The following is a 24,232-nucleotide window of genomic DNA, read 5'->3' as shown; positions in this document are numbered from 1 at the left end:
ATTTATATTAATGAAACTGGTGGTGATATTTAATGGAAGAAGGCTACTCATATTCAAGGCCGGAAGGAAACTGAAAGAACTCAGGCTAGGGATGAAACTGTATAGGCTCATGGTTGAGGCCATATTTGAGTCAAAAATGCACCCACAAGGGCTGTACACACAGGGAAAAAACAGACTTTTCAGGTGTTGAGACAAATATTATATTGCGAGTCCTGCAGAAGTAGTGTGCTTATGGTGACCAACACAAGGAATGTTACTTTGGGCTGGTCAACCGCGGGTATAACTTGGAAACCACGCTGGGTGCCAATCTGGTGTAGAGCAACCCAGATACAAAACGGGGTGCCTGAATGTGGGTCCTCACCCGCGCACTTAAAAGGACTTATCAATGCTCTACTGCAGGCACACGCGAAAGGTTCATAAAAGGTTTATTTACAAGGGAAGGGGAAATGAGGAAATGTACAGCTCAGGGAGAAAAGTGGGAGACAAAGTTTTAAATGAGTCCTACCCGATCTGCCGATCAGGAATCCCAAATGGCGCGCTGAGAGCTGGCTGCAAGCCAGGAGCCGTGAAGCAGGGAGGCGAGCGATAGCGGGCCAGTCCAAGGCCCACGTGTTTGGTTTTTTATATCCAACCTGGCTGCCCAACTCCACGCTTAGGTCCCAGCCACCTTCCCTTTGGTGGTGATGGGATTTGTCTTTCCCAATGTCTTGATGGCTTTAGTCTGGAGTGGGGATGGGGTCCACAAAGCCTGTATGGGATTAGCTCAGGACATCCTTTCCCCCTAACAGAAGAACCGAGTCAGTACAGGGGCACCTGAAGCTCAGGTCACAGCCCCCATGTCACCCCAACTCTGAAAGTCTCTTCTTTATTCTCATCTTAATTCAGGGAGCAGTTTTCTTCTTTCCAATAGGTGTTGACACAAAAAGAGAAGCAGATCCTTTTTGAAAGGATTGGTGTGTAAAGAAAGGAGAGCCAGGCCAAGTTTCTGACAGGCAGGAACTTTATTGTGGTGCTGGGCAAGATTTGCGGGCCCCCTTGGGGCTCAGTGAAGTTGTGTCCTTTGTGGGGGGAGATGTCCTTTTATACAGTGAGAAAGGTTGGGTGGCAAACTGGGTATTCGGAACCAAAGACCTTTTTTTTGGTGGTTTCTGTTTGATCGCTATCAGGTCCTGTTTGTGTCAGGTGGAGGCCTCTGGTTCTAGGAGCTGAGGCAAAGGTGGAATTCCCTTTGCAGTTTCAAGGCCCCTCCTTGTGCCTACAGCCTGGGGCCCTCAGCAGGCCCCCTGTGCCAACCTTACATTTTTGAGTTCCAAAAATTAACACACTGCAAGTTTATCACTAGTAATATAAATTTACTGAGTTTTGGAGGGAAAATACAGTTGTATTTCATCCATTCCAAAATAAGAAGAATATAACACAGAATATTAGGCTCTTCTAAATCCATCATATGCCATTTCCATGAAATATTTTGGATGCTTAAATTTCCTAGTTAGAGAGTCCAGATCCCTCAAAATAGACCTGGGGACCCTTCATTAGACTCTGGGTTCCTCTGCACAAACTCGAGTTGGATAAAGTAAACTCCAATAAACTTAGGAGAATAATTCAGCTGATCCCCTTTCTTGTCTTAACAGCATGAAAACCACATGAAATATTTGTTTTACCAAAAGAAAAATGGGTTCTGATGGAAAAATTCAAATTATCCCAAACCAGTTCAAAGTAAGTCAATTCTATCCTCTTTGTCCTCAGCCCAAGGCCTGACCTGACTGTTCTCTCAGCCACGGCCCAGGAATCAGCACCCAGAGCAGGAGGATGAGACTCCAGCATTCGGGACTCACTCACAGGTTTGCCACAGGGAACCTGAAGCCCTAAGAAGCGCCCAGGCCTGGGCTGGGTAGGGAGGAGCCTCATGAGGACACGGTCTCAGGGGTGCAGGGGAGGAGGGGGGCTTCAGGCCCTGGGGGAGCCCCATCCACACCAGAGCCTGAGGGGATCCCCTCCCCTGAGGGACTCACAGGCTCCTCCAGAGAAGGAGGATTGTTCATGGGCACAGAGGGCTTCTGGGGCCCAGCCACCAGGGGGCAGATGGTCATGGACACATTTCCAAAATAACACCCGAAGTATGGAAGGAGAGTCCCAGAGAAGGACTCAGGAGGGAAGGAGAAGATGTGGGAGCCATCAGTCATGTCATAGAAGGAGACGTCCCCGTGATCATAGTCCAGGAAAACCCCCACTCTGTAGGGAATGTGCCTATGGGGTAGTGGAGTAGAAGGGTCAGTAAAGGCTTGGAAAATGTTGTTGAAATGGGCAATAACCCAAAACCCATCTCGCGGGGTCGGATCATTGTGTCTTGTTTTTTCATCTTTCCTCCAGACCCCTAGACCCCACTCAGTTCTGTATGGATACCCGACCTCTACTTCCCAGTAACAGCGCCCTGAAGTGATGCCCTCAAGACCACAAAGAAATAATCCTTTTTGTGTGTTATAATAAGAACACCACAGGCTCTTCTTGTGATGAAAGATTACAATTCTGTTGTCACAAGAACCCGGATCCAGAGTGACAGGCCCTGCAGCGAGAAGGACCCATTATTTAAGGCCCTCCACACCCTCAGCCCCATAACAAGGGCACAGACGTCCTCACCCGAGATTCTTAGCAGTGTGGTGGGAAGGATATTTGCTCTGAAATGAGAGCCTGTGTCTCCAGCACACAGTCTCCCAAAGAAGAGAAGGAGCCACAAGTTTTACTGGGGGTCAGATATGTCACAGGGCATTTGGGGATCCACCTGTACCCCAAGGACAAAGAAGCCCCTTCAGCACCCATGACCAGTCATCCCCCCCAATCCCAGCTGTGTGACATCACAGCTGCACCCACCCCACCCCCACGGAGTGTGCAGAGTCTGTGCCCACACAGAGAACGGAAGGAAAGGCCAGAAGCTGAGCAGCCCCAGAGAGAAAGAGTCACTCACAGGCCCAGAACTGCTCCTTCCGCCAATCTGCAAGAGATACACATGTCACGTGAGGGACTCTAGATGTTGACACATCAGGGCCCACGCCTCATTTTCTACAGGAGAGGGACACAGGATTGATGGGGAAAATGTTTCGAAAAATTTAGTTGATACATCTATCTTTTTGATTGATACACACACACCCCACAGCAACATTCCATGAAAGCTAAGTCATACAGATTAATACCCAGGGGTTGAGGGGCTGGACACCAGCTGAACAGAATGACCATCCATTTATGCTTCTCAAGTCATCAGCCACACCCCATCCTGCAAACTAGATTTACTTGAAAAAATCTTATGGAGATCAAACATCAAGGACTGTGTGTACTTACAGAGACTAAGAGAACTGAATGTGCAGCTTATCTGTAAGCCCTGGGGACAGAGACCAGAATCCAGCCCATGCCTACCTGACACACAAGTAGCAGCAGGGGCTGCCTGGGGAAGACTGCACACAAGGAAACCAACAGGAAATGCTTTTCAACTTGTTTCTGAATAAATCTCCTTGTCAAATAAAAAAACAAAGACAGAAAGAGAGCTACATTGTGACTGAGCTGACATGGAGGTGACAGTGACATGAGTGAGGAGACCAAGGACATGGCAGCAGAGGGTCCTGCACAGTCAGGAGGGGGTGGAGGGTCCTAAGGAGGAGAGAGACGTGGAGAATAGGGAACATGGACACACACTAAGAGGATCAAACACTAGTGACAACTTTCCACATTTTCATGTGTGGTGGAAACAAAACCATCCCTGTAGATAGAGAAGAACAAACACATTGGCTTGACACAACTGTTTCAAGAAGAGCCCAGAAAGATGGAAGCTTCAAAGTAAAGCCTCTCTGTATAAGCAGAATAATGACTTCAAAGGTGTCCATGTCCTCATCCCATGACCCTGTAAACATGTGTCCTTGATAGAGGAAAGGGAAACCTGCAGGTGGGACAGAGACAGGACCTGGAAACAGGAATATTACTGAGGATCATGAGGGGGAACCAATTCCATGAGCCTTAACAGCCATAAACCTGCACCTGTGCTCAGAGACAGTCACATGGTGATGGCAGCAGGCCCATAAAGAGACTGCATGGCAGACTGTGTAGACAGAGGACGGGGTCCAGTCAATGCAAGGGGCCCTAGATCCTGGGAGAGGAAGGGGCTCCTGGAAGGAAGCAGCTGCCAGACCCTGGAGTTTGTCCCAGGACGCGGTCTCAGGTGTCTGCCCTGCAGGCGTGTGAGATGATAAACTGTGTGGGTGACACTGCTCAGGGTGTGGTGACGTGTGTCAGCAGCAGCTGGAGCTCTGATGCCCCATGTGGGGCCCAGGAGGTGAGCAGGGCCCTGGCAGGGGAGGGTCTGGAGGGAGCACCAGGGGCCCATGATGTATGTGGACAGGTGAGGACCCCAAAGTGTCACCTTCTCTGAGGGGAGATGGAGGGAGAGAGAGGGCCCTGGAGAGCAGGCAGGGAGGGAAGGACGGGTGAGGAGAGGAAGACAAGCATGTGGGACAGGAAGAAGGAAACACAAGGTTTATCAATTTGCTGACCAGAGACAGACCCAGACCCTGACTCTGCTGTAGAGATAGGGTCACCCACAAGCACTAATGACCAGACAGGACATGCCTGCCCCCCTAAGTATGTGCCACACAGGGTCTTAGACCAGTGACCCAGTGGAGCCCCTGAAATGACTGAAATGGGAGCACAGGCCCTTCCCCCGCAGAGCCCCAAGGCCATATCATCCTCCACCCTACGACTGCCTAGGAAGGAGGAAGCAGGTCATTCCCCAACACTCAGGTCAGACATAGCAAGACTCTGAGAGGTCGTCAGGGAAGAGTGTGTGTTTCCCAACTGTGTGAGGAGAGAGGGGGAGAGAGGAGAATCCAGGATGCACATTTATAGGAATGAGGAACAACATCTTCTTGTGCACATGGTGTGTAAATGCGTGACACCAGCCACACCTGCACAAGCTCACTCAGAGAAAACGGCATTTCCATCTTTGCATGATAAGAAACAAGATCACATGCAATGATTGTGTGGCATATATGTGACCTCTTTGTAAAAAAAAGATTTTAAATTTACTTGTTTTTGCTGAGACATTATTTGACATCCAGCTCTAATGCTCTACACCACACTTCTTCATACAGCAATAAAAAAGAGGGTGTGGAGGAGAACAGGAATAGGAGCAGCAGGTATGGGGAGCCATGCTCTCATGTCGTCTGACAAAAGTCCAGGCATGGGGCAGATTTCTGAAAAATCAGGAATCTCGTTAGCTGCCTCCAAGATTTTTCTCATTTGTTTATGGCTAGTTTCTACCATTGCTAAAATACACATTTAAAAGTAAAACTGCAAATACTAATCAATCACTGAATAACCAATTTGATGGCAAATGGCACTGCATGATACAAATATTACATTTTTTATAAAATTAGTCGTTCTCTGCCAAAAGGCAGTAATTCAACATTTGGCCTTACATTAACAAGTGAAAAAACTTCTGGGAACAAAAGGCTGTAAACATCCCTTGGCCAAGTCTTTAATATGGAGATGTGGTCCTTTGAGGCAAGGGCTAATTGGAGAAGGAAAGTCCTTTACTTTAAGGATAGCAGTTGCGTGGCAGATGTGATCCATGCTCCAAGTGTAAGAAAATTCCTAATGAGCCAGGAGGCACCATAGCTGTCTCCTGCTAAATTCTTCCTGTTTGTTTAGGGCTGATTCCCCTGGAGGTGACAATTGGTATGGCAGCTGTTAGAGTATGCATTCAAGAATAAGTCAACAGCAATTTTATGACTGGTCAAGCTAATAACCATGGAGCACAAATAATGCACTTGGAAATAGTCAATGTTACAACAACTGATATGTCACATGATAACCATTCTGAAAATCAAAAGCTGTAACCATTTCCAACCCTGCCCCTGATGAAATATTTGTAGTTCCTTAAAACAACAATCAACAATCTTACAGACAAAAGGAATTTTCCCTTGATCTTAAAGTTAGATACAGAAACTAGGCTGACTAGATAAGTAGGGGAGTAGTAGGTAGAAAACCCTTTTGTTAGATTAGGAGAATTCCTCCCTTAATTGAGAGCTGGGGGCTAGGGAAGAGTCAGGGTGACTTGCCTGGCATTAACGCCCTCCAGGCCCTTGGTTCTTTAATATCGAATCGATATTAAAACAATATAGATGATAATTTCTAAATAAAAGCCTTCTGTTTTTTGCTTTAATCAGTTGGCTATATGTTAGTCTAAACTTTGTAGGTTAGTTAGAAAAAATCCCTTTGTCTCCCTTCCCCCAGGTAACTTCCTGCCCTTTGTTTCCCCTAGCCCTTAGTTAATCCTTCACTATGGCAAACATAGAAATGTTAGTTGCAGTAGTAGAGTAAGCTTTTTGCTAGTAATAAAATGACTGTGTGGTTGTTTAAGGTAAATGACTACTCTAAGAGCACTTTTGTTGAGCAACTGTGCCTTCTTTAAATCAAAAAATAATAAATGTCATGATCTCTGCAGGTGGGCAAATAGACACTTGACTGTTCTTGAGAATGATGTGATGATTGTTATCTTCCTGCCTTAATGCATATGCTTATGCACTCACAGTTTGCTGGTTTGCTTGAAATGTATAAATAAAGGGCTGCTGAGACCCTCAGCGGGATGATGTCAGCACCCTGATCAAGTGTCCTCATCTCCTCATTCTCCCTTCCCCTTCCCTTGTCATTTCTCTACAGTTGCGCTGATGCCTTCCCATCCTTCAGGAACCCCTGACACCCAGACTGCTGCGGCTGGCTCGCAACAAGCAGGAGCAAAAAGAGAAGATCAAAGTGGCATTTAATGTGAGACACAGTGTGCCCAGGACTGTGTATGCATGTCACTGTGCTAGTCAATTTTTGTAGCAAAACTTTATAAAACATTTTTGTTAAATTTTACAAATAATACGAGATCACACATGTATCCATCTGTGAATCTGTCAATATCAAAATGTTGATTCTAGTGTATTACTGGTGTTTCTTTCATTCAAACACATCATTGTTTTGGCATGCCAAAGGACAGTTTATGCTAAAATGCATGAGACACGAACTCAGCAAAGGCTGGAATGATGGTGAAGATGACTCTGTGCTCCTCACTGTGTGGAAATGAGCCCCAGGGGAACCAGGGAGACTCTCAGGAGGGTCCTCACACTCCAGGTCCCCAGGCCCCACCCTAATAACCCCCATCTCTGTGGCTCAGGGTCTGTGTCCAGGACCATAAACAAACCCCTGATCAGGGAAAGGGCATGTGACTCAGGCTCAGGACTCTCAGATCTCCCGTCATCAGCATCTCTGACCTTCCCTGCAGGACCCTGTGCAGACCCTGCCCTGGGGTGAAAGGGGGAGCTCATGTGAGAGGCAATGCAGTGAGATGGTCACCTCATAATGGTTTTAAAAGTATGAGTTTATCTGAAGGACTTCCAAAGGCCCACTGTGTTTCATTCCCAAGCCTTGCACAGTTTCTGCACAGCACAGATTCCAACTGGTGACTGTGCCCAAAACCTCTAGAAGGCTCTTCTCCCACACACCCCTCTCCTTCCTTCCCCTTTCTATCTGCATCCAGACTTTTCTTTCACATTTCCCTCCTATTCTTTGGAAACAGATTATAACCATTTTAGGTGTTCTTTTCCAGTCTACATAGTTGCCTCTTAAAAAAAAAAAAAAAAAAACAAATAATAGCAACCATGAGACTGTCAAATAGAATTCTCCTTAAAAAGATGATGGTTCTAAAAATCATACATTGTGCATCTTGTTATAAAGACACAAAAAGTACACACACACAACACACACACACACACAAACTGGATTTTACAGCAATTTCAGAAATTTCACAGGCCCCTGCCTAAGAGACATAAACACCCCAGAAGCTCTGACCCAGACTCAGACATCTTCACTAAACAACTGATTCCTCAGCACCCACAAGGATTAGAAGAAAAATGCAGCTAGAATATGAATCAGAGCATGCATGAGAAGACAGAGAATCAAGAGGAAACAGGAAACAAAAACTAGATCCAAAATAGGACTGAAATTTTGAATCCAGAAGGATCCATAACCCAGGACCCCTTAGCAAGATATGACTCCGAAGCAGGAAGTAGGATGTCTGGAATTTTCAAGAGATCAGCAAATCCTGAACCACTCATCTGCCCCTGCTGCAGCTTTTCCTCACACTGACATCCACTGTCCAATCCCACAACAAAGGACTAGGTGACCATGTCCTGACCCCAATGACCTGCAGGGAGGACAGGGCAAGTGGAGGCAGGTCTGAGCTCACAAGGGGAACCCTGAAGTTCCCAGATGGAGGCTCCAGAGTGAAGGAAGACCAGGGACCCCAGGTTCTTCATGGTGGGGATCCCTGATAGAGAAGGGGCAGACAGGAGGCTGGAAAGGGGTCCCAGGACCCCAGGGCCACTCACCTGCATACAGCTGGGCCTTCCTCCAGGCTGAAAAGGAACACACAGGTGAGACTTAGCACAAGCAGCTGCTCTTGTGATCCAGGGGCCCTGGACTCCTCTTGTTCTACAGGTGAGAATCTCTAGAGGGTGGATGGGAGAGGCTGAGAGGTCACGACCTCCTGCCCTGTCAGACTACTGGGGGTGGTGGGAAAACCCATGGCTCAGGTCAGGAGCCTGCAGGACAGACTGACCCAGCCCTACCTGCTGCTGCTGCTGCTGTGGGGCTTTGGGCCAGCTCCTGGCCTCAAAGACTTCAAAGCTCCTGCTTCACCTATTACTCAGTATTGCTACACAGCATCAAAAACAGTATATTGGAAGATGTTTTTTAATGAACATATTATTCCACATTTCAGTATTTCCTTGGAAATTAGTGGGAAGATGAAATAAAAACACAACATGGATATCACACCAGCTCCAGAGTAGAAATGGCCCATCTTCCTCCAATGCAGTATTTCTACTGATAAACACTCTCTGGGAGAGGGAAAGTCCCCCCACTCCCTCCCATGCAAGGTCACCCCATCCTCTCCTAGCACCACTGATCAGCATCTTCAGGAGCAGAGAGAACAGACTCTCCTTGGGGTTGTTTGGGGAGAAAGGGCAGGAGGTCACACTCCTAAACTTCAAGAGTCCATTTACTTATTAAAACCCAGAGCCACTGCTTTACTTCCAGGTGCTGACCAAGAACGAGATGAATTGAGGACGAGAAATCCAGCAACATGGTGGGAAATTCAGGGCTGGAATGATACCAGGATGCAGGAGACTCAAAGGGCACCACCCCACCAGGATCCCAACAATGGGGAGAAAGCAGCACCCAGATCTGGAAAGCCCATGGAGCAGGGTCCTGCCTCCTACCAGCAACCACTTCCACCCCGGGGAATGGTCCACATGTCTGTGCTGAGACACCGAAGGGGAGGGGCCCCTGAGTACACGAGACAGGGATCTAGGACCCCTGGAGCATCACTCACCAGTCAGGTAAGCTGCCTTCCTCTGGTCTGAAAGGTAACACAGGAATCAGGTAAACTAAGAACCAGAATGTCTCCCATGAAGGCGATACAGAGAGTTCAGGAGGGAGAACAGAGCTTACCTAGAATTGCCTGGAGCTCATCTGAAAGAGAATTAAAAATATAAGCATAAACTGTACCTAAGAACAAAATGTGTGCCTAGAGAAAACACAAAAATGAATCTCTCTGTGTCCTAGAGCTAAGAACCAGAATGTCACCAATAAAGGGGACACGAAGATTTCGGGAGAGAGAGCAGAGTTTACCTAGAGCTTTCTGGAGTTCCTGTGTAGAATGCTCTCTCCAGGTGTAGCAGGCAGCCCCCAGGAGCAGCAGCAGCAGCAAGGGCAGAATTACCAGGAAAGCTGGCTTCCAGGGAGAGGCCCGGGGGAAGAAGGGCTCTGCAGTCAGAGACCCCACAGGGATGCCATCAGGACACAGTCCAGCCAAGCACACCTGAGAGTGCTGGGGGTGCATCTGATATTGCAGGGAACATGAAGTGGGGAGCAGCACTGACCTGGGATGACAATGGCCATGGCCTTCTCCTGGAGCAGGATGGGGTTGAGAATGGAGCAGGTCACGCTCCCCACAGAGCTGTCTCTCACCACCAGAGCAGCCTCCACGCTGAACAGCCCTTCAGTGTCTTGGGCCTGGACCTTGGAGAACTCCAGGAACTGCTCCCCACGGGGGTGTCTCCATTGCACCTGGGGTTCTGGAAACCAGCCTGAGGCTATGCACACCACACACACCCCGTCCTCCTCTGGCCCTGAGATGTGCACTTGGGGGACAGAGCCCACACCTGCGGAGGGAAGATGAGAGCCAGGTGGGTCAGAACCTACCTATGCACACTTCAGGAGAGGCTGTCAAGCTGCATCCTGGGGGATCTGGGGGAGACCATCCCTGGGGGAGCAAGATGATGACCTGACATGTTCATCTCTACCTTTCTACTTATTATTTTTATAATTTTATAATTATATAAACATGTTCAAGTCTTTGTAGAATTCTTTTCTTGTTAGAACAGGATACCTTATAATCCATGAACAGCTGTATTTTCTAATTTGTCACCAACATCTCAGCCTCCATCTGGCAGCTTTTCCTCCTAGTCCATTCTGTGATTCAACAAAAGTCTCCCATTTGTCAACACCAGTCTCCAAGTTCCTCTCACTCAGTCTCCTTTCAGTCAGGAAACTTCCGACCTAACCTTGAAACAAACTCCATCTTGGATTGGTCACTTCCCTCTGAGGGTGGCTTGTTGTAACTTGGGCCACTCCTGAGCCCCTTTCCTGACTTTTCTCCCTGCACCTGCTCCTTGAAGGCAGCACAGTCCCAGGGTCCAGTCCTTAAATCCCATCATATCTCACACCCTCTCCCAGAACTTCTTCTCCCTCAGCTTCTGTGTCTCCTCATATATCACTTCCAGCTATCACCTCACCAGCACCCCCATCTCCCTCCCTGATAGCCCCATCCCTGTGGGTTACATCTGCCAGGATTCCTCACATGCTCTTCACACCCAAAATTCTACATCTGAACTCATGCTGTTGTCTCACCTGAGGTAAATTAGTAATAAAAATGTTCCTAATTCTTCACCCTTCTTCATATCAGGCTCACACTCTGCCAGGTACATTTTACTCATACTCTGACTCTGGGTTCAGTCATGTGACTTCATCTGTCTAATGAGAGATCAGCTCATGTGACTCAGCAGAGGTTTAAAGTGCTGGCCTCAGAGGTCTTCCCTCTGCCATCTCCACGGAAGAATATTGTAGTTCTGGTAGAGCAGGGCCTGTCACCAGCATTTCCCCTGAAGCGGGCCTCCCTCAGCCAGGAGCCCATGACCATTCATGTAACAAGCCCAGCCAAGGTCCACTGGGTGACCTTTTCATCTGACCAAAAAATTTAGGAGTAAGTTCAATGGCAAGTAGTCAAGTCCATCCCAGTTAGCTGAAGTCCCCACAAGCCCATGTTAATACAAGTCCATTTCTACAGGCCACTGAGAGATTTTTTCTGTGGTTCTTTGTTACACAGCAGCATTATGGTGACAGGTAACTGATACAAATTATTAATGTTCCTGACATTAAATATCAAACAGACTCTACAAAGCCTCTGAAGCCTCTGCAATCCCTTCTTCTTTAAATTCTGTGACCCAATTCTCCTCATTCAATTGGGTTATTTCTAAATCTACATGAGGGCACCTCCTGTGCACCCACCAACACTGTGTGAACCAGCCCCCTCTCCACCCCGTAACTGCAACCACAACTCCAGATATTGTCTCTGCCCTTTTCCTCCCCACTATTGCCAGAGTCACCATGCCAAGCGCTGCTGTGCTGAAAATCTCCAATAGCTCCACATACAATCACCACAACATGCGCACCAGTGACTCTGTTTGTGACTCCTCTCTAGCCCTCTTCTCTCTGCATTAATCACACTTTTTACACCCTGGCCCTCAAGGCCCAATACCCCAAACTATAGAATTTAACTGTTGTTGTCCACAATCAGCAGGCTCTGTGGACTCCATCGTCCTTTCCGCATCTGGCCTGAGGGGCTTTATAGAACCCTGTTAGATAAAATAACATCCCAGCTCAAATATCTACACATTTGGAGGAGTTTCTGATTACCATTGGGAGCCACCCTTGAACTCTCTGCCATATACTCAACACATTTTTTATGAGAGTATTGTCACCTCACAACACCCTGCTCCTCACTCTCTCCCACCAGCCATGAGGACTCCATGTGAGCAGATCACACACCAAACACACACTCCCCACAGGTCATTCACATGGGCTGTGCCTCCATATAGAAATTCCCTTCCCTGTAATGTAAAACATGCCGGTAGCCAACATTGTTGAGTGATATGAAGGGAATTTTTTTTTAAGATTTTATTTATTTATTTATACAAGCACTGGGTACAGTCAGAAGCGTGGGAGGGTGAGAGAATTCACCAGAACCAGAGCGGGGAACAGAGCAGACAGAAGGACCGAAGTACACTGCTGAGGGGAGCAGTGGGCGGCAGGAGAGGTCTGCGCGCCATGTGGGACCCTCCTCGAGTGGCCCGGGGAGCAGCCAGGGATCAAACCGGTGCTGCAGAGGCTGCGGGCAGGTTCGCAACCCAGCGCTCAACCACTGCGCCACCGGGGAAGCCCATGTAGGGAAGTTGTTAAAGGACAAACTCCAAAGAATTTTTTTTTTTTTTGATGATGAGGAAATTTTCCCCTTTTTGCTCCTTTTTCTTTCTTTTTATTAAACCTATAATAGCAGACAGATGTGATTAAACCTATTGTGGCAATCACTTCACTATATATACAAATCAGTCATTATGCTGTATGCTTCACATTACATATGATACTTAGTAATTATCTGTCTAAAAACTGGGGAGAAAGGAATATCCACACATCAGGTATCTACTCATCTATGATCCTACTTCCATGGAGTCTTTGCTCCCATGGCACCAGCCTGAGCTGCTATATATTTCTGTAACCTCCCCTCAGCTCCACCCCACATTGCTGACCCATCTCCCTGCTCCATTTACCTTCCTGTCCTTATCCCTTCTCACTTCAAAATGCCATTTATGCCCTGGTTATTTATTACAATTGCTCTCTCTCCCACCACAAATATAAACTCACAGAGTGAAGAACTTTATTATATTTGCTTTTGTATCCAAGTATTTAGAACAGGGCCAGACATGTGGTAGGTACCCTGTATATTTACATTTCATAAAACGTGAATGAATAAGGCTTTTTTTACTCATAAAGAAAAGAAAAACTAAATTGCATTGCCCTTATTTTCAACCCAATTACAAAACTCCAGGACTCTGAGTTATTCAATCATGTCACCAACCTGCCACCTGCAGCTCCAATCTGGCTTGCCCACGGAAGTCTCTGTTGCTGAAGAAGCAGGTGTACAGCCCGTTGTCAGAAGCCTGGACCCTGTGGATGCGCACAGCAGCCTTCCCCTCACTGAGGAATTTCCCCACCAGTGAGGTCCGCCCTGCGTACTGGGCCATCACCTCCTCATGTCGTTCCTGTCCATCTTGATAGGTGAACACTGACTCCACGATATTGGACCGGAACCACCTCAACTCCATGTTCTCTGCACTCATGGCTGGGTACAGGGAGCAGGGCAGTGTGACATCCTTGCCCAGCTCGGCCACTATGGGTTGTAAGGGGCCAAACACACGGAACCTCTCTGTGAACACAGACATGGGCATTAGAAAGGCTGAGAGACACAGTCATATCAGGGAACACACACCATCAGGGAACACTGGGGGAGACCCAGGCAGGCTGAGGGAAGGTGTCTTATGAGCAGACAGCTGACATGAAAGATTAAGAGTGACAAATCTGAATCTGGGAAAGATCTCCCAACCACAACTTGTGGTCCAGAAATAATGTCAAAGATGCTCCCTCATTCACTAGTGTCCCAGATAGCAGGACCTTCCATAAAAACTCTAACTCCATGGTTCTCACCTTCAGCATCACAATCTCCAGGAGGGCTTGTAGTTGTAAAATGCAGGGACCCTACCCCAGGCCTGATGCAGCAGATTGGGATGTGCCCAAGAACGTCCATTTCAAAAGAGTTCTTGAGGGACTAAGAAGGTGACTAAGGAAATGTATTTCATTGCATAGAGGATCATCAATGTGAATGAGTGGACAGGACACCCAGAGAACACCAGGCTTGAGAGACAACTGGACACTCTCATACAGCAGTCACCAGGCAGACAGCACAAAAAGGGGCAAAGAGGGGAGTCATGCTTCACTGACCAAGAGTTTTAGGACAAGAGAGACACCTGGAGCCTGTGGTCAGGGTCGGGGAGGCCACAGCACACAGTGCGGTGGTTACAAAACCAGGCACGTGGCCCTGGGCAGGGAAAGCTGACAGTGAGGGGCTCACAGCTCTGACTGGGTGCTCCCAGCTAACAAGGTCCCCAGTGAAGAAATGAGGCACAGAGCTGGAGGCACAGAGCATCCCCTCTCCCCATTCAGGACTGGCCCCGCTCTCCTGAAGCTCAGGGACAGTGTGCACAGGGCGGAGTCTCAGGGCTGAACTGGGAGAGGCGGGTGTCAGGGGTGCCACACACATGAGATCACATGCCCCAGCCAGAGCACCCACCCCAGAGGCTGGATGACTGCAGGCCCCACAGTCTCTGACTCAGCATCTCAAGGATCAGGTCTCTAGTCCTACATAAGTTACAAATCTAAAAACACAACAGGGTCACCTGATGGAAAGCAAGAAGTAGTTCAACTCTCTAAGTTACCTCTACAGATGCATTTTTTCAAAAACAAGAAATTTAAAGCAGTACAATAAGCCCCAGAAACTTGAGATCTCAAGGGAATATGAAATCACAAGACAACAGCAACTCTGCAGTATGTAACTACAAAGATATGGAAGATCATATCTTACTATCAAGTAGAGTTCAAATTGCCGTAATAAAGTCAAAGAAATGGAGAAAACTCAGAAAAGTGAATTACAGAGAAAAACAAAATTCAGAACAATAAATGAATGACTTGGAAAATAATATGAGTAAAAAGAAAATAGAAATTGAAGCTTTAAATTAAAATCACAGAAATGGGGGCTGTAAAAATATTAGCAGAGAAGCTACTCACTCCTGGAGAATCTATGGGAGCAGAATAGACCAAATGGAAGATCAAATCAGAGACCTCACGATAATAATGAACAATGGACCGAATTAGAAGAAAAAAGAGAAAAATAAAGAAAAACTGGAAGAACTAACCAATCTATGAAGAAAGGCAACATAAGCATAATGGATATTCCACAATTTGAAGAGAGAGACAGGTACAGAGACTCATTCAAAGAAATAGAGTAACATTACATATACACACACAAACACATAATGAAATAGTACTCAGATTTAAAAAAAAATATTTTTATTTATGTATGCATATAAGAGCTGAGCTGTAAGCCAGAAGTGCTGGGGTGGTGTGAGATGATTCACCAGAGACAGAGTGGGGAGAAGAACAAGAAGACTGACAGAAATAGACTGCTGAGGGGAGCAGTTAGCAAGACAGGAGAAGTCTGCTACAAGTTGTGTGGATCAGCTCCCTGGCCAGGGATGAAACTCCTGCTGCAGTGGCTGGTGATAGCTTGATAATGCTGAGACTTAACCACTTGCACCACCAGGCTGGCCCACTGATTTTTTTTTTTTTAATAAGTAAAATCATGGCATTTAAAACAACATGGATGGAACTTGAAGATATTAAGCAAAGACAAATGAACAAAGGAAATTCCTGAAGGAGGAGCTCCCAGAGCTCCTGGGCCCCACTGACCCGAGGGAGACACAGGAACAGGGAAGGACACACTCACCTGGGGACCCCCCAGGGGGCAGCTGGAGGAAGAGCAGCAGGGAGGGGAGGAGGCAGAGCACAGAGCTGGGGCAGGAGCAGGGCGCCATCTCCTCAGGGCTGGGGAGAAACAGGGCAGGAGGCAGCCAGGCCCACACAGAGGATCAGGGCAGCCTGGAGCTGTGGGATGGGGAGGGGGGGGAGCAGGGCCGTTCCTAGGGACCCCTTCGACCCTGAGACCGAGAAGGGCAGACCTGGCTTGTCTCAGGGCTTCTGAGCCTCTGTGCTGCTAGAGACAATGAGGTTTATTGGAGAAAAACATCCTCCCTTCGCTTCCCACCCTGTGGAATCCACATCCCAGACCCACTCTACTCAGAACACCAGGCCCCTCCATTCCCAGACTGTTCACCATTCTGTTCACTGGTTGCAAATTGCCCTCCCCTCCTCATCATCACACCCAGTGACTCCCCAGAATAGAGGAAGAGACCCAGGCCCCCCATGAAGGACAGACCAGTGCCTGCTTTTGTCCTGTGCACTCAGTGTGAGCAGGTGTCCCTGAGAAGCATCAGGACACATGACACGACACTGTCCCCAAGGAGTCGAGGTCCCCTCACAGGCTCCTGCAGTGCTCTGTTAGTTTTTCAGCTCACCTGAAGGTCAGTCCCTCCCCAGACCTGACCTGCCAGGGCTAAGGTCAAGGTCCTGCCCCAAACACAGCAGGAGCCAGGTCAGATCCCCACTGAGGGCTTTGTCCTTGTCCTCTCTAACTCTGGGGAGTTTCTGCCTCATGGTGAGGGACCCAGTGAGACAGAGAAGCAGAGAAGGGAAATGAGTCCTGCTCAGAGAAAACACCCTCAAACCACATACTGACTGGGGTTGGGGGGAGGCAGGTGATGGTCCTGGGAGGGCAGATTCTGGGGCTGACTCTGAGGTCATCTCTAGACTCAGCCACTCTCTGTGTGACCATCTTCATCAAGTCACTTAACCCTCCTGCCTCACTTTCCCCACAGAAATGGGAACAGTATCAGTATCTCCCAACCAAGGTTGGAATGAGAATTACATAAATTGTATTTGAAGAGTCACTACCTAAAGTTCTAGAACAGGGTCCTGCCCCAGGAATGTTACAGGCACATTATTAAAATAAGTGAAGTGTGCAGCAGACTTCTCCTGTCTCATCTGCTGCTCTCCTCAGCAGTGTATTTCACTCAGTCTGCCTGTTCTGTTCCCCACTCTGTCTCTGGTGAATCCTCTAATCCCCCACCCCCACCCCACCACACCTCTGGCCTGTACCCCAGCTCTGGTATGCATAAATAAATAAATCTTTAAAAAAATAAATAAAATAAAATAAGTGAAGTACAATCTTCGGTGAGGTTGTGCTGGGTCCTCTTAGACCTGCACCATTTCCTGTGCCACCTCCCAGTCCATCCAAGCCCCACCACCTTCTCAACCCCTCCTTACAGCCTGCTGCTCCCCACTTTCCTCTTCTTAAAAGAAACATGTCTTCAAAACTGACATACCTGCTTTGAACTAGTGGGGTTTCCAGGGTGTCCCTTAGAACTTGAGAAGTTTCAGTGCTTCCCCAAATCTTCTTACAGAGTTAGCACCTGCTGTTAGCTGCTCAGGAGCCCTGCTGGGCGCCAAGGGGGCCTCAGAGAAGATGGTTCTCAAGAGAGTAGACAGGCAGAGTTCCACATTCATTGAGGGGTGTCTCACCAGAGGTAGGATCCCTGGGATCCTCCTAATTTTCTCTTAAAAAGCAATCACACTTCTCTGGCTCAGACACTATCTGAAAGTGAAAGCTTAAAATGCAATCCCAGCAGCCTCCACCCTGTCCTCTAGACAGTGCACCCGAGGGAGCACTTCCTTCCTGAAACAGGAAAAAGCAAGATCAGATGCATCAGCAGAGGGGAGGGGCAGGCACCCTGAAACCCCACAGGCACAGGGGGAGGCCCCCACCCAGCACCCACTGTTGGGCATTCACTATGCTCCAGGTTGCTTGGCTCTGAGACCCAGAACTAGGGGTGAGTGTGGGGCACAGTCAGGACTGACTCTGAGCCCCGTGTGTGTGCCCAATGGTGACCACCCCAGTTACTGGGAGTCACGTTACTCATGTCATCTGACAAAGGTCTGGGCATGGGGCAGATTTCTGAAAAGTCAGGAATCTCCTTAGCTGACTCCTAGATTCTCCTCATTTGTTTATGGCTAGTTTTTACCATTGTTAAAATACACATTTAAAAATAAAACTGCAAATACTGTTTAATCAATTACTGAACAGCCAATTTGATGGCAAATGGCACAACATGATACAAATATTACATATTTTATAAAATTAGTAGTTCTCTGCCAAAAGGCAGTAATTCAACATTTGGCCTTACATTAACAAAGTGAAAAAACTTCTGGGAACAAAAGGCTATAAACATCTCTCCATGAAAGTCTTTAAGAAAATTCCTGTTAAGCCAGGAGGCCCATAGCCAGCTTCTGCTAAATTTTTCCTGTTTGTTTAGGGCTAATTCCCCTGGATGTAACAATTGATATGGTAGCTGTTAGAGTATGCATTCGAGAATAAGTCAACGACAGTTTTGTTACTGGTTAAGCTAATAAACATGGCAGCACAAATAATGCATTTGGAAATAGTCAATGTTACAACTACTGATATGTCACATATTAAACATTTCGAAAACCAAAAGCTATAACCATCTCTGGCCCTGTCCCTGATGAAATATCTGTAGTTCCTTAAAACAACAACCAGCAATCTTACAGAGAATGGAAATTTCCCATGATCGGCTGACTAGATAAATAGAGGAGTTATAGGTAGAAAACTCTTTTGTTAGATTAGGAGAATTCCTCCCTCAATTGAGAGCTGGGGGCTAGGGAAGAGTCAGTGAAGCTTGCCTGGTATTAACGCCCTCCAGGCCCTTGTTTCCTTGATATCGAATCAATATTAAAACAATATACTATAGATGATGATTTCTTTATAATAACCTTCTGTTTTTTGCTTTAATCATTTGGTTATATGTTAGTCTAAACTTTATAGGTTAGTTAGAAAATATCCCTTTGTCTCCTGTCCCCCAGGTAACCTCCTGCCCTTTGTTTCCCCTAGCCCTTAGTTAATCCTTCACCATGGCAAACTTAGAAATGTTAGTTGCAGTCACATAGGCTTTTTGCTAGTAATATAATAACTGTTGGGTTGTTTAAAGTAAATAACTATTTTAAGAACACTTGTTTAGCAACTGTGCCTTCTTTAAGACAAAGAATAATAAATGTCATAACCTCTGCAGGAGGGCAAACAGACCTTTGGCTGCTCTTGAAAAACATGTGATGATTGTTATCTTCCTACCTCAATGCATATGCTTATGCACTCACGATTTGCTTAGTATAAACAAAGAACTGCTGAGGCCCTCAGCAGGATGATGTCAGCACCCTGATCAAGTGTTTGCATCTCCACATTCCCCCTCCCTCATCATTCTCTACAATTGTTCCACCGCCTTCCCATCCTTCAGGAACCCTTGACACCCAGGCTGCCACGGCAGGCTTGCAGCACTCAGTGACTCCATGGTAGCTCTCACCCCACGTGGCAGAGCCTGTGAGGAGCCCCTAGGGGATCTGTTTTCTTCTCCTCAAGCAGCTGACCCAGGAGCCCCCACACCCTGGACACCAGGAGTCAGCACTGGGCACCAGGAGCTGCCAGGACCTGGTTCTGCCCACGCTGCATGGACGGGGCCTGCGGCTTGTTCAGATGTTAATGTCACCCGAGACCTGGTTACAGTGACCAGACACTGTCCCTCCAGGACACGGGGTCACCAGGAAAGGCCTGATTCTATATCCCCAAGGAAACCAGGGAGCCTGGGCTGCCCCACCCCCTCACTTCCTGTGGTTTTCCCTTCTCAGGGAAGGGCACCTGTGTCCACCCAGTTATCTCTGCCAGAGACTCCAGGGTCATCCTCACAGTCCACTCCCCAACCCAGTCTACTGCCAATGAACCCAACTGTTCAATCCATATCTATGACCAGCACCTATTCCACATCACCCTCATTTCTCACTTGGCCCAAGGGTCACCCCACCTCACCTCCAGCCTCACCTCCCCCAATCTATTTCCTTCCAAGACCATGACTCTCTCCAGTTAGCTCAGGTCATCTCCCTGTCTCATCCCTTCAGGGGACCCCCTCTGCTTAAAAGAGGGTCTCCCAGGCCTCCTCTTTCCTCTCTGAACCCCTCCCATTGCTCTCCCAGGGGCCCCCTCCTGACTCAGGTGACTCCTCCAATTCAGGGAGCTCTCCCAGCCTCAGGCCTCCTCACAGTCTCTGATGCTCCTGATACAGTTAACAAGTTTGCCTTTCCCAATTTCTTGCAATTCCCCTTATCTAGCATTGGCAGGATTGATGGCTTGTCTTTCCCATTTGTTGCAGCTTCCCCTCCCCTTGGGAAGAAGAACAAGCTGGCGCCCACCCGTTTCCCTGCAGACCCTTCCCCCTCACCCAAAGAAAAACAAGTTGGTGATTACCCGTCTCTGTGCCTTGACACCTTCCCCTTCCCTTAAGATGAATGAGCTGACACCCATCCATCTCCCTGTTGAGCTGGCGCCCACTTGTCTCTGTGCGGACCCCTTCCCCCTCCCCTTCGCGTACCCCTACCCATCTCCCCCTGTATAAACACCCCTGCCCACTGCCAAAGAGCAGGACGGTGGTCTTTCGGACATGAGTCTGCCGCCCTCCTCATTTGTCGACAAATAAAACCGCTTTCCTTTTCCTCAAACTCAGTTTCCTTTTATTGGCTGAAGGAAACTGAGGCGGTGTTCAGTAACAATTTTGGCGAGCCAGCCAGGAGGTGGATGCCACTTTGGCTCTCCCAACCCCAACTCTGACTTCCAACTGACGGAGCTGTTGCCTGCTGCAGCGCACCAGGCTCACCTGTCTATGCTGGTCTGTGCTGTCAGAGAGGGGCCTGGGCATCCCGGGTGGCATCCTGACCCTCCTGCTGAGAGGGAGCACCCTCTCTCCAGGAGGATGAGGGAGAGTCCCAGCAGCTGCCGGAGTTCTTTTACCTCCGGGGAACGTCCCAAGTCCTCCTCGAGGAGAGGCACAGCTCTTCTCTGCACCCTGGAGTTACCTTTGAGGAGATGGAAACTGGATGGAAAACCGCGGTCCCCTGGCGTTTGGTGTAAGTTCCCCTGGCGTGCACGCCAAGACCTTGGCCTTCACACATTCGGGAGGAATCTGAGTCCCCTCGCGGAGGGGGGAGTTCAGGTCTCCTCATTTGGGAGGGAGTCTATGAGTCTCCCTCAATTTGGAGCGCTCTTTGGTGTGTTAGGCCGGGTTGAGTGGGAATTGGGAAACATTTGGTGTTTTTTACTTGATGTCTATTTGGTATTTGGTGTTTCCTGTTTGTTTCTTTTTTGGAAGCCAGGGATTTAGTTAACCTTATGAGAGGTGCCATATTTGTTTCATCTGAAAGACCCTTGGGGAAAATATTAACTGAGTGGTCGACCTGTAACTACAAACCTATGTCTAAAATGCAGCTCCTAACACTGTTTCCCTGCAGGAGCCCAGGAACAACTGATAGCGGGGAACAGACTGATTTTTTTTTTTTTTTTTTGTTAACACAAAAGCCAGGCAATAAACTCTCCTTTTTCCACATTGGCCGGCTCACCTATGAGTCCCTTTTATCTATGCTCTTCTAAAATCTTACCCTGACATTCCATGTCAATTCAGATGCTTTGGCTTTAGGCAATCTAAGATAACTCTGACTCTTCTAGGACATTGGCAGATGACTGGAAGGACTGGAATTGTTCCAACGAGAAAACTGGGCCTGGACCAGGGCTTCTACTTGATATTGTTTTTGGAGTTAGTGGGTCTGGAGTGCGGGGTCGTTGGGTTTACTCTGGGAAGGGTGTTACCAGAGCTCCTGTTTCAGAGACATGCAGCAAGCTTCCCAGGCGAGTTTCTCCACGAGACAGAGACATTAGTTATATTGAAAGGGCAGGTTTATTAGGGAAAGGGGACAGGAAAGTAAAGGAGACACAAGCGGGCAGGAACAGCTGCCCCAGAAGGGACAGGTTTGCTGAGAAAGGTCTGCGTGGTTGCAGGCGGGTGGCTTTGAGGGGAGTGGCCTCCACTGAGGGAGCTCAGTGAGGAGAGGGCCCAGAGAGAGACAGGTCATGGGCAGGCAGGGAGGCTGCTGCCCTGCAGAGGGAGAGAGTTGGTGAAAAGAGGAAGCTGCTTAGGCACAGGTGGGCAGACGGAATGCTGCCCGGAGCCTGTGCAGAGACTGAATGGATATAGTTGTCTTCTGTTTGGGAGGGATTCACCCCTTGTGAGCCTTCGGGTTAGTTGCTGATTCTGGATAATTATGTAGAATCTAAAAGTGACCAGAGATTCTACAATAGGCTCAATCTCCATATCTTTGTACCTGCTTGGGTGTTATACTTTGTAATCTAGGCATTGGAGACTGAGGATCTTGGTTTCCATAGCTGTGTCAATGGCTATGCTAATCCCTTCTACCCACACCTCCAACTCTTGGCATTTTGTGAGCCAGGTTTTTGGTCTTGTGGACACCTCTTTTTCAGTTTTTCTATTCTTGTCCTCTATCATACTTACCTTACCTTTTCCCATTTTATGCAAATAGATTTGTGAATCTGATCTTTGTGCCTGTGTAAGGAATTCAAGCAAGTATCTGGAATCAGGTCTTGGATAATTTAAAAATTTGGTATTTTTCTGCTTTTTATGCTTTAGTCAGACACCTAACTCACTATTTACCAGTCACTGTAATAATTGGATGTAAAGTAAGCTGAAGAGAGTGTTCTCCACTTTAAGGAGGTGTTTTCTTCCTCTAAATTCACGTGCCGAGACTTCTGGGATCAGGCTCAGTTGGTTTTGCCAAGATTACTTTGGACTTTCTAGTTAGTTATAAAGGAAGCTTGCTAGTTGGTTGGAACATTTCTAAACTTCTTATTGACCATAAAATTTTAGGTTTCTTTGAAAATCTAAGTCTCTTAAAACAATCAATTTACTAATCAAACTACATAGTAGGTTTCTGTAAATAATATTCCTTATCAAATTTCTAGTAAGAATCTAAGAACAGATAAACTGCCAAGTAAGATCTTAATCTACCTCTTCTCCTGTCCTTCTCGTGGCCCATATATATCTCATAGTCCATGTTCTATCTTTCTTGGGACCAGGCTTCATCCGTGAGGTCAAACAGAAACTAGGACTCTGTAAAGCAATTTGAGTTTTCTATGCTTGTCTTTAAAAATGTTCCAATCTTGGGTTCTAGAGGTTTTAAAATGATTAAAATGGGATGCTTATTAGAACATGTAAGGACTTTAACTTCCATCTCTTATTGGAAACCTCCTTGACTAAAAAAAAAAACAAAAACAAGATAAAACAAAACAAAACAAAACAAAAAAAAACAGAACTTAGATGGCTATATCAACTTAACTTGAAAACTTAAGTTGTTTTAGGAGTTAGTCTATCTTTGCATTGAAAAGGGATATAGTTTTGGTGAAACTGTCTACCCATCCAATATCTTTTCTAGGAATTTAAAGGAATATGTGGCCTTAGAAAACTGATAGGGAATTTTATGCCCCACTTTCTTTAGAACCTAAGGGGCAGTCTTACAAATATAACTTGAGAAATGTTTTCTTATCTGAAGGAGTTAGTTAGAAAGGATATTAAAAAGTAAATTAATAATTGTTGTCAGTGTTGTCAGAAATATTGGTAAAATAACTATCTCTAAAAATTAGTGCAAATGGCCAAAATTCTAAATGAAAGAGATCTCTGTGTTTATGTCTTTGCCTTTGTGTTTTTTGTTTTTTGTTTTTTGTTTTTTTTTGTCTCTGGAGGGTTGCTGTGTTAAAAATCATTATAAATGGTACATATATAAATTCTAATAGAAAAGAACCCAAATTTTGAGATCGCGATCTAAAATTTTTGGTAAACAAAACCTAGTTCAAAATGTAATGGTTTAATTAAAGCACATATGTCTTAGATTTATAATGTTGGGAATTAAAAGTTTTATTGTATGTTAAATGTGTTTGAAAAAGTTTGGAGTGGTCAAAAGAAAAAAAAATTATTGACCTTGTCTATGTTAACAGAGATAAGTGTGGTTTTGTTTATACCTGGACTTCTTTTTGATAAAATTCTCTTCTAAAAAGACTGATCCACTATTTGTTTACCTTGAAAGAAGTACCTTTGTTCCCCAGGTAAGCAACTTAATTGATTTTTCCTTCCCTTGTCCTAGCCAAGGAAAAAAAGAAAAACCTCTGGTATATAAAATTGTTTCATTTATAACTCTGCAATTTGAACTTCCTATTCTAAGAAAAACTAGAGCTACAGTTGGTATCTCTGTTCTTCTTATCATTATTTAAATGGTGGTATATTTTTCCTATAAAACTAAGGATTTACTAAGTTTAATAACGAAAGTCTGTTGACTGCTTGATGAGCTTTTGGTGTATTTTTGCTTCTTATAGTAGGAAAACAAAACTTTATTGTTATCA

General features: G+C 46.6%; 1 protein-coding gene across 5 annotated transcripts in view; it reads right to left on the bottom strand.

Annotated features, from left to right (window-relative positions):
- Positions 1-24,232, bottom strand: part of LOC119251364 (butyrophilin-like protein 1) — a 43,473-nt gene that overhangs the window by 9,463 nt on the left and 9,778 nt on the right. The window contains exons 1-10 of one of the 5 annotated variants that reach the window (XM_054698677.1): positions 17,259-18,035; positions 15,764-15,861; positions 13,283-13,630; positions 9,969-10,250; positions 9,718-9,852; positions 9,538-9,558; positions 9,419-9,445; positions 8,415-8,441; positions 2,963-2,989; positions 13-2,563 (exon numbers count right to left, since the gene is read on the bottom strand). In XM_054698677.1, the coding sequence (XP_054554652.1) occupies positions 1,905-2,563; positions 2,963-2,989; positions 8,415-8,441; positions 9,419-9,445; positions 9,538-9,558; positions 9,718-9,852; positions 9,969-10,250; positions 13,283-13,630; positions 15,764-15,851 (1,614 nt within the window). In that variant the 5' untranslated portion in view covers positions 15,852-15,861; positions 17,259-18,035 and the 3' untranslated portion in view covers positions 13-1,904. Of the gene's footprint in view, positions 1-12; positions 2,564-2,962; positions 2,990-8,414; positions 8,442-9,418; positions 9,446-9,537; positions 9,559-9,717; positions 9,853-9,968; positions 10,251-13,282; positions 13,631-15,763; positions 15,862-17,258; positions 18,036-24,232 lie in introns of those variants that run through there. The other 4 variants (XM_054698676.1, XM_054698680.1, XM_054698678.1 and 1 more) reach the window with 4 other exon arrangements.

The sequence above is a fragment of the Talpa occidentalis genome, unplaced genomic scaffold (assembly GCF_014898055.3).
Source record: "Talpa occidentalis isolate TD23 unplaced genomic scaffold, MPIMG_talOcc4v2.1 talOcc4.2, whole genome shotgun sequence".
Taxonomy (NCBI): domain Eukaryota; kingdom Metazoa; phylum Chordata; class Mammalia; order Eulipotyphla; family Talpidae; genus Talpa; species Talpa occidentalis.
The sequence above is the reverse complement of the archived record's forward strand: the minus strand, read 5'-3'. Positions and strand labels throughout refer to the sequence as shown.